At 35.0% G+C, this 10000-nt stretch overlaps 1 protein-coding gene across 2 annotated transcripts in view; it reads left to right on the forward strand.

The window, feature by feature from the left end:
• LOC144966089 (uncharacterized) overlaps positions 1 to 10000 on the forward strand; it is a 58253-nt gene that overhangs the window by 12148 nt on the left and 36105 nt on the right. For both annotated transcript variants that reach the window (XM_078902152.1, XM_078902153.1), the window contains exon 2: positions 2293 to 3126. In XM_078902152.1, the coding sequence (XP_078758278.1) occupies positions 2604 to 3126 (523 nt within the window). In that variant the 5' untranslated portion in view covers positions 2293 to 2603. The remainder of the gene's footprint in view (positions 1 to 2292; positions 3127 to 10000) is intronic.

Genomic DNA, 10000 nt, shown 5'->3' on the forward strand with positions numbered 1-10000 from the left:
AAGGTCCTGGGTTTGAGCCTCGTTGATGAGATCAGTCACATTATCGTGTGGCTATCTGGTCTAGTGGTATGCCACTCGCTTTCGGATCGGAAGCTCCTGGGTTCCAGCCTCGCGCTCGGCGCATAGTTGAGTCCTTGGAAAAGGCTCTTTACTCACTTTCTCTCACCGTACTCGGGTGTAAAATGAGTACCTGACCGTTAACAGCGTTGTCTTTGTCCGAAAAAAATGTAATATCGCCTAACAGGCGGCATGTCCCGTCCTACATGTTAAATGTTGATGTTGACCAGGGACCCCTTGTAAAGCGCTTTGAGCACATTTAGTGGATATTGCGCTATATAAAGATCAATTAAAATTAAACGATTTTCCTGTGGTTGACGAGGAGAGCGTTAAGCAGACACAATTAGACTTCTAACTATGTTAACTTGTAAAATTGCAGAAAAGCCCCGGTTACTTGTTTTTTGTTTTAAACCGTGCGTGTTTATTTATATAGCGCAATATCCATTCAACATAATCAAAGAGCTACAGAAGAGGTTCCAAGCCAATAACAACTCACTTTACATGTAGAATGAGATATGATAATGATGATGATGATGATGATGATGATGATGATGATTATGATGATGATGATGATGATGATGATGATGATGATGATAATGATGATGATGATGATGATGATGATGATGATGATGATGATGATGATGATGATGATGATGATGATGATGATGATGATGATGATGATGATGATGATGATGATGATGATGATGATGATGATGATGATGATGATGATGATTATGATGATGATTATGATGATGATGATGATGATGAGGATGAGGATGAATATGATAATGATAATAATAGAGCCTGCTTGGTGATTGCTTGCTACCATATTTTCCCGACAGAGACAACGCTTTTAACGACCAGATATTTTACACTTGGCTACTTACGGCCTAGAGAATGTAAATAAAGAGCCTTTTCCAAAGACTCAAAAAGTGCACAGCTTAAACGGGACTGGAACGCCGAACATTTTGATCCATAGGCGAGTGTTACAGCCCATGAACACACTGCCGCAGTTACAACATTGACAATATTTTTTGACATATTATTTGAAAGCAACAAAAACAGAAATTGAAAATAATGAATTCGATAAGTTAGAAACAAAAAACCCCCAAAAAATATTTAAAAACAAACAAAAAAAAAAGATACAAAAAAACAACAACAAACAAAAACAAACAAAGAAACAAAGAAACAAAGAAACATCCCCCCCCCCCCCACCCCTAACCCCCCCCCCCCCCCCCCCCCAAAAAAAAAAAAAAAAAAAAAAAAAAAAAAAAAAAAAAAAAAAAAAAACAACAACAACAAAAAACTGAAACCCCCATGAGATAATAATTTATCTATTGAAACAGGTACCGATTGAACTTTCAAACTGTTTTAACCTTTAAGATCGCAGGAATCCCCCAGCGGTAACATTATAAATGAATTAGGAATAAATTAAGATAAGGAAATTCATTCATAACATCGCCGTTTATTGCTACCGACCTGTGAGGCAACGGGTAGAATTATACGTATACAAATTATATACAGTTACTGTAGGGTAGAAAGCTGAACCTCACCAAGATAATGATTCTATATTGAAACCGGGAATTATGGGTAATGAGTAAATTGGCAAAAATAGGCCAGGTTTTCGGGTTCATTTTGTTGTGATGATTTGGGGAAAGTTTTTTTTTTTCTTTTCTAATTCATCAGTTTTTAAGAAACTTAATTCCAAGTTATTTATTCAGAATAATATAAATTATATCAAAGACTTTTCTGTGTAGAAAATTGAAAATCTGTATAAGAATCATAAGAATAAGTATTTTGGTTCATGGACTAAGTTTCTTGTTTGGCGGTTTTCTTTCTGTGCTGATTTCTGATCTATTATTGTTTTTGTTTCCTCTGTATTTACTTTGTTGTCTTCTTTGTGTGTGTGTGTGTGTGTGTGTGTGTGTGTGTGTGTGTGTGTGTTTATGTTCAATAATGACATTGTGAATTTCTTTTCTTTATACAAAATCGAATCCAAAAGGCAGACAAATTCCATTTTTTTGCCATTACTCTAAAATTATGACAAGTTGATACTATAATCTTTACTGGACCATGGACCATGCCTTTTATCGCCAATACTGATGTTATGCGTTTTGGTAAAATACTCACAACATCAACATCACAAATTATTAGATTTAATTGCTCTCTTTTTGTCTCATTTTATGAATTTAAGCATTTTACTTTTTAATGACCATCTGTTTTCTTTCATTTCAGAAATCAAATTCTCACAGGAGATTGTACAAGGGGACGGATATTGACTATTTTATGTAGAAGAACTTGATTTGGAATGAGATAAGATTACTGGACTGGTCATAATCAGATGACAAAATTTAATTGTCAGTGAATGGCGGACAATAACATCAGTCGTGTTTTACATTTCTATCACGTTTAATCAAATACGTTTTCTTTTGTTGTTTTTTTTTTCCATTTATTTGTAGAATCGATAATAACAGACAACTCTCATCGTCTTTTCCTGCAATCTACACAAAGTGTTCACTCGGTTGTCTCCCTTGACGTCCATCATCATGTATTCCAACCACCCTTATTCTACCCCGTTCTCCGTCAAAGACATTCTAAGCTGGACGGACCAGCAAGGCAGTTTGGAGTACAGTTCTGCTGCCCTCGCTGGTTACATGCAGCCCCCGGCATATCCCTACGAAACCAGCCCGCGTCCGTACGAACAGATCGCGTTGCCTAGCAACCCAGCTTGTCTCTATGGCAACTCAACTCCGACCTACCACAACCTCTCGTACTCCATGGCAACGCCGACCTCCAATTTGATGAATACCGGAAGTGTCACAGGCGCCATGACAGGTGGCATCCCTCACGGAATGAAGACTTCCGATTATGACGTCAACGTGATGCAACACGGGATGCCTTCAATGACCTTGATGAAGTCAGACTTCGAAGATCACATGACCAGGAGTAACAACATGGCGGACAGCATGTCGACAAAGCAAGAATACGAGAGTCACGTGACGGAATTGACCAGTCCAGTATCTGGAATGACTGATCCAAGCTGTATGGAGGAGGATGGATCTGAAACAGGTAAGCTCTTTCATGGAGAAAGGAAAATCATTTTATAATGATATATGTGACCCATCGTCTCAAAACGGTATTATGTCGGAACGAACCAAATGCTTAAAAGCCAAATTAATTGTTAAACTGGTCAAAAATATAAATTGTTGGCATTATCATCCTAAAATATGGTATCCATTCTCCTCAATAAAACATATAAACTCAACACAAATCTGATATTTCTGGCTATAAATTCAATTTTAAACATCTTAACCATCCCGACTTAATACCGTTTTGAGGCGAAGGGTCACATATATTATGTGATCCATCGCCTAAAAATTAATGTCCCGATAGCTCAGTTGGTAGAGCACTCTCTTCACTAGCAAAGGATCCGAGATCGATCCTGCTTGCTGTAGATATTTTTTTTTCTGCCCCCCCCCCCCCCCCCCACCCCAAGCAGTGATTTGTTAGCTGGGTCTGTTAGATCTAACAGAAAGTACTTTGCGACGGAGTATCGTCCTATCCCAAAGGATCAGGAGCAATTGTCCATTTCACGTCACAGAAACCGGGAAAAGCCCCGGTTCCACGGGCCTAATGGCTGTGAATGCCTTCTTTTTATCGCCTCAAAACGGTATTTTGTTGGAATGTAACAACAGCCATAAAATAATTCAACTTAAAATGATCAGAAAATTAACTTTTAAGCATCCGGTTCATCTCGAAAAAATACCGTGTTGAGACGAAGGGTCACATCTATCTAAGCTGACGTACACTCATTTCCAGGTCTGATAATTACGTATGGGTTCATTGTTGTAAATGAAATCTAAAAAAAAAAAAATGACGTAAAATATTGTCCATTTAATTTCAACAATGTTAATCTCGGCCCGTAACTGGATTCGGATGTCAGACCTGCATATAGATATGTATGGCTACACGTTGATCTAAGCTAAAATCTCAATATTTGGCAACAATACCACTCCGCCATAATACAGTTTGGACGCGACGGGTGACAAATGTATGTTTTGATTTTATCATTATAGTAGATATTATAATACAAATATTAAGCATTATGAAATGCATCGATTTTTTTGGTGGAACCAGGAAAATATTATTGACAAACGCGTATGAAATGTCCTAGACTCACTATCAATATGAAAGAAGATGCATGACAAACGGATCGAGGCAGAAAAGAAAATACAAAGAAAAAAAAACAAAAAGAGGGGAGGGGGGGGGGGTGGTAATCACAAATATGATCAAGAAATATATATATATATATATATATATATATATATATATATATATATATATATATATATATATTATATATATATATATATATATATATATATATATATATATATATATTTAAGAACACAAAAATAATTTCCATCTTTTAACAAAAGAATCATCCCTTGCTTTGATGTTGTATTATTTTATCAAACACTCGCCACGAGATTCTCTCTCACCGCTTAAGAGGTCTTCGTCTGAAGTGGTCAGATTTGATGGAGCTCCTTTGGAACTTCGGAACGACCTCAAGTGATGCGCCGCCCGGTCAAGTGGCCGAGAACAGTTAAATGGTTTTTGTACCTTTGAACGTTAAGTCTTGACCGTAAGACACAGGTTGTGGGAGTTGAACTGGTAGTAAAGCTACTTTGTACAATGATCATGAATAATTATAAGATTATTGTGGGTGGATGGGGGTTGGGGTTGGGGATGGGATGGTTTGAATGTTAATGAGTTGTTTGTTGGTTTATCTACGCTAGGTTCTTGGTACCAAGTTTGTATAGGAAGAGTAGGTTATTGTCTCATAACAGAATCCTGATGGAAGTTTGTTTTTTAAAGATGATGTTCTGAATACAGGACTATTTGTATGAAAAAGGGATTCTATCTGAATGAAATATTAAAATCCTTTCATCGAGGAGCTTTGATGAACTGGAATTTGATGTCTTAAAATGCCTAAGACTTAAATTTCCATTTTCCAATCATTTTTGGATTTAAACTCAATTTTCTTGGAGTTGTTCATTTAATCATAATGCCAGGAACATCATTGGTGTATGAAAACTATAGAACCCCCCCCCCCCCAACCCCCAAAAAATATTTTAAAAAGAGATAAAATAAATAAAAAACTAATTAATAAAAAAAAATAGGAAAAACAAATAAATACTTTAACAAAAAGATGTAAATGACATGAAGAAATTGAATTTGAGTCTAAGTGAAATTCAAATATGTACATAATAAATAATAATAATATATAGATATATAGACAATACAAATGGAAACTGTCCCGGATTTTCTATGAGATCTACCTTTCGATATGTCTTGGAAAAAAATAATATCTATAGCAAAGGTTTTCATCTTTATAAATGTGAAATACTCATTTATAGAATTCTGACGAATTTTGATATCAAATAATGAAGCAATATTTCCAAAATGCGATAAATTACAATGTTTCTAAGTTCGGACCCCTTTTAAAAATTACGTTTTAAAATTAGTTGATTTTTGTGATCACCCGGTACTGTTAAATAAAACAAACAGGGGTATGGAAAGGAAACCCGATTGAACGTCTGTGGTTGGTATGTCACTTTGATGTTCTATCATATGAGGAGGTTGGTCCTCTCAAACAACTAAGATTTTCAATTATACATTCAGTCTAACGTTCGCTGAACATCTGCATAATAAATCTATGGTCGCTATCCAGACATTTTGCCTTGGATTTAAGTTAGTTGACAGGATTCTGTACAAGTTAGAATTGATAAAAAGTAAATCTGGATGAATGGCAATGGAGAGTAGAAGAGGGAGGAAATCCATGATAAAGAATTTATGATTATCAATTAATTGTGCAATCACTGAACATCTGTATAATAAATCTATGGTCCATATCCAGACTTTTGCCATATCGTCTTCAAGATAACTGACAGGACTCTTTAAACGTTGGAACTATTATCATAGATAAAATTGATTCTGTGTACATAGGGAGGGGGAGGGAGAGAACGGTAAAAAGGGGGGGGGGGGGGGGGGTGTATAACAGAAGGAGAAATAACTGGAATGAAATTTATCAGTGTAGAATTGTAAGTGATGCCGCTACTTGAATGAGGGATTTCGAAGTGGATCCGAGCTGTGCATCGCTTAGAGTCTCTTCAGGATTCTTGAAGGGAGTCGGCTGTACGTAATCTACTTCAGACAATTGTGTGGCTAGAATAAGTGTATACAATAATTCTAACACTACAAAAGTGTGTTTGAAAGTGACTGTGTGTGTGTATGTGTGTGTGTCGACGTGTGTAAGTGTGTTTGAATGTAAATATGTATCTGTGTGTGTTTGAGGAGTGAAGGTGTAGCACACTTGAAACCATCCTTGACAGTGTTTCAATCGCAGACCAATTCAATGCCAGAATTCTTAAGGATGTTCTTGTATTTTTTCATCTCATTACGTCGTGTAGCTATTTTTGTGTGTTGTTGTCGTTGTTGGCGGGAATGAAATGGCTCCTTATAGGCTTGAACACACAATTTGAAGAGGTTGTCTGATTAAACCACTCGGCATTTACCTTTATAAACAGACGATTCTTTTCTGGTAACTTCATTCATTGTGAAGTGAAAAGAAATATTATTATTCGCTGGTTCTCTGGGCTGTGACTGTGTTCTTGGACAATTTTATCTTTCGTTCGCGGTCAGTTCTTGATGTTTGTCATGTACATACAGACACGGTTAGTTGTCAATATTTAATTTGACCTCAACAGATGATCTCAGTTAGGTTGATAAAATAATAGATTTATACGAGGAGATATTCAACAAACTATCTGTCTGTGTACAACACTGAAGATCACACATTTCTCAAGATAGTCGTGGTCCTAAAGTATTGTCAGTGCGGTCAATTGATTCGTCCCGTTTCCTACACACAATTTGAAGAGGTTTTCTGTTAAATCCACTCATTATTTACCGTTATAAACAGACGATTGTTTTCTGGTAACTTCATTGTGAACTGGAAAGAAATACACACAGTTTTATTCGCTGCTTCTCTGGGTCTGTGACTGTGTTTGTGGAATATTCTATCTACTCATCGCCGTCAGTTCAAACAGTTGGTGTTTGTCATTAAATTATCGGAAGACATAGTTATGTGTCAATATTTAAATTGACGTCAGGCAGACGATCTCAGATTGATGAAATCATAGATTTATAAAAGGAGATTTTCTACTACGTTGCAAAAGTGAATATCATAAATTTCTTGAGAAATGTATTTGTGATACTGAAGTTGTGTCAGTGTGGTAAATATTTATATTCTTTTCTTTCTTATAATGGCCTCGCTGTTGTGTTCACTATTTAAGGTGATGAAAAAAAGGCACCGTTCAAAAGATAATAATATAATATTTATGTGTAAATTATGTATTTTCTATCTGTAGATAAAACTGTATATCCTTATTGCCGTAAGGTACGTAGCCTGAAAAAAAGACACGTTAAAATTTGGTCCAAAAAACTCATCCTTCAAATATCGATCGATTTTAATGACACTCATCTTGTAAAATAAATAAAAAAACACTCTAAAACCTGGGACTTCCGTGGAATCTTCCTGAAGTCCCAGGTTCGAGATTTTTTTTCTTCTTTAGACAGGATGAGGGTAATTTGAATCGATTGATATTTGAAGGACTCCTTTTCGTTTTAAAAAAAACTGAAATTTTGTTTTTCTTTCCCGAGTAGATACGACACATAAGTCCTTTGATCTATGACTTTATTTGTGAAATTAAATTCGACGTGTTTTTGTCGCCTTTGTACAGAAATAAATAACAATGTGAATTTTTTAATGTAAGCTTCAGTTTAGTTTACGAATACAAAAATAATGGACGTTTTGGGTTTCCCCTTTATCAACAAAACAGGATGAATAAAACACTACAGACGAATGAGATATGATAGTGACGTGTTTCAACAACCCATTTCTTATTCATCCGTAGTGTTTCATTCATCCTGTTTTGTTGATAAAGGGGAAACCCGAAACGTCCATTTTATATGTTTTCGTACATTAAATTGAAGCTTACATTCAATTTCACATTGTCATTGATTTCTGCGAGCTTCGAGCAGCAACATTTACATTGGCCAGTTCACAGTGACATTGGTTTGGTGTCTATGACGTAGGTTTGTAGATTGGCGGAAGTTCTCATATAAGTGTAAAGACAGATTTTGGTTGTTTTTTTTTTTTAAATCATCTTTTTTTTTTTTGGGGGGGGGGGGGGGTCCTTCCTTTTTTATTTATTTATATATTCATTTATAATCTATTTTTTTATTTGTTTGTTTATTTATTTACTTATTTATTTATTTATTTATTTATCTATTAATTAATTAATTAATTTATTTATTGATTCAATGTTTTTTTTAAAAATATTTATTCAGTTATCAATCTCTTTATTTATTCATTTGTTTATTTATTTATCTGTCTATTTTTTATTTATTTATTCATTTATTTGTATATTTATTTATTCATTTATTTATCTCTCTATTCATTTCCTTATTTATTTATTTATTTATTTATTTATTTATTAATCTATCTATTTATCTATTCATTTGTTTATGTATTTATCTATATGAGTTTAAGTTATTAATTTTTAAAAATTGTATATTTATTTATTCATCTATTTATCTCTCTACTTATTTGCTTATTTATCTATCTATTTATCATTTTTATATCTAAAAACGGTATTATGTCGGGCTGGTTGAGATGCCAAAAACTCAATTTATTGTCAAAATGTGAAACCAGGGTTAATTTTTCACGTTTTATTGAGTTCGATGCAAATGGTTTCTTCAAGGGACAAAAATTAAAATCTCCAATTTCTGTTCAATTTCACGATAATGTCATTAATAAGGAAAAAAAGATTTTATACAGCGCAATATTCACTTAATGTGCTCAAAGAGCTTTACAAGGGTTCCCTGACTAACAGCAACATGAAATATGTAGAACGAGACATGACGCATGTTAGGCGATATTACAAATTTTTATTTTTCCGACAAAGGCATCGCTGTTAACAGTACTCGAACTGTGGGTATTGTACTTAGACCCATGCCATTGATAGTAAATCCTGTGTAGTTCGCGATGTTTGCCAGTCACTGCCATTGTTTACATTATGACGACTGTCCGAGAGACGTGGTTATCTTGGTGCCTTTTGCTTGTATTCGACGTGACTATACTTAATGGTCTGATGACCGGGCGAGATTATGGGCCTGATATAACGTTGTTGTAATAGAGAATATTTGGGTTTGGTTTGAGAGTATTTCCATGACAACAATGAGACTACAACAATTTGGCTTATCAGACCTGCATACGAATACACGTTGGTTGTAGAATAATATGTGCCCCATCGATCAAATGGTTATCACGTTCGGCTGAACCAGATGCAGAGAAGTAAATTTGTAGTGTAAAATGTTAAAAGAAAATAGTGAAATTTTAGCTTTATTCATTCTATAAAATGACGACATTAAATTTCCTTCATAAGAGCCGAAACTTTAACCCGAGTTTCATAGAAAAATAGTTGAATAAATATTCAATTTTTAGGAATAATGTCATACCGGCTATGTGCGGCTATTTTGGTCGAGTGGTATGACACTCGCTTTCGGATCGGAAGGTCCCGTGTTCGACATCCCTCGCTCAGCGCATAGTTGAGTCCTCGGAGAAGCCTCCTTACTCTCATTTTCTCACCGTACTCAGGTGTAAAATAAGTAACTGGCCGTTAACATCGTTGTCTCTGTCCGGAAAAAAAATATTTGTAATATCGCCTAACATGCGTCATGTCCCATCCTACATGGTAAATGTTGCTATTGACTAGGGACCCCTTGTAAAGCGCTTTGAGCACGTTAAGTGGATATTGCGCTATATATAAAAGCTCAATTTTTTATTGTTATTATTTTTTTGGTAGTCATAGCCCGATTA

This window comes from Berghia stephanieae, chromosome 2 (assembly GCF_034508935.2).
Source record: "Berghia stephanieae isolate SIO BIC M18660-M18661 chromosome 2, UCSD_Bste_1.3, whole genome shotgun sequence".
NCBI classification, from domain to species: Eukaryota; Metazoa; Mollusca; class Gastropoda; order Nudibranchia; family Aeolidiidae; genus Berghia; species Berghia stephanieae.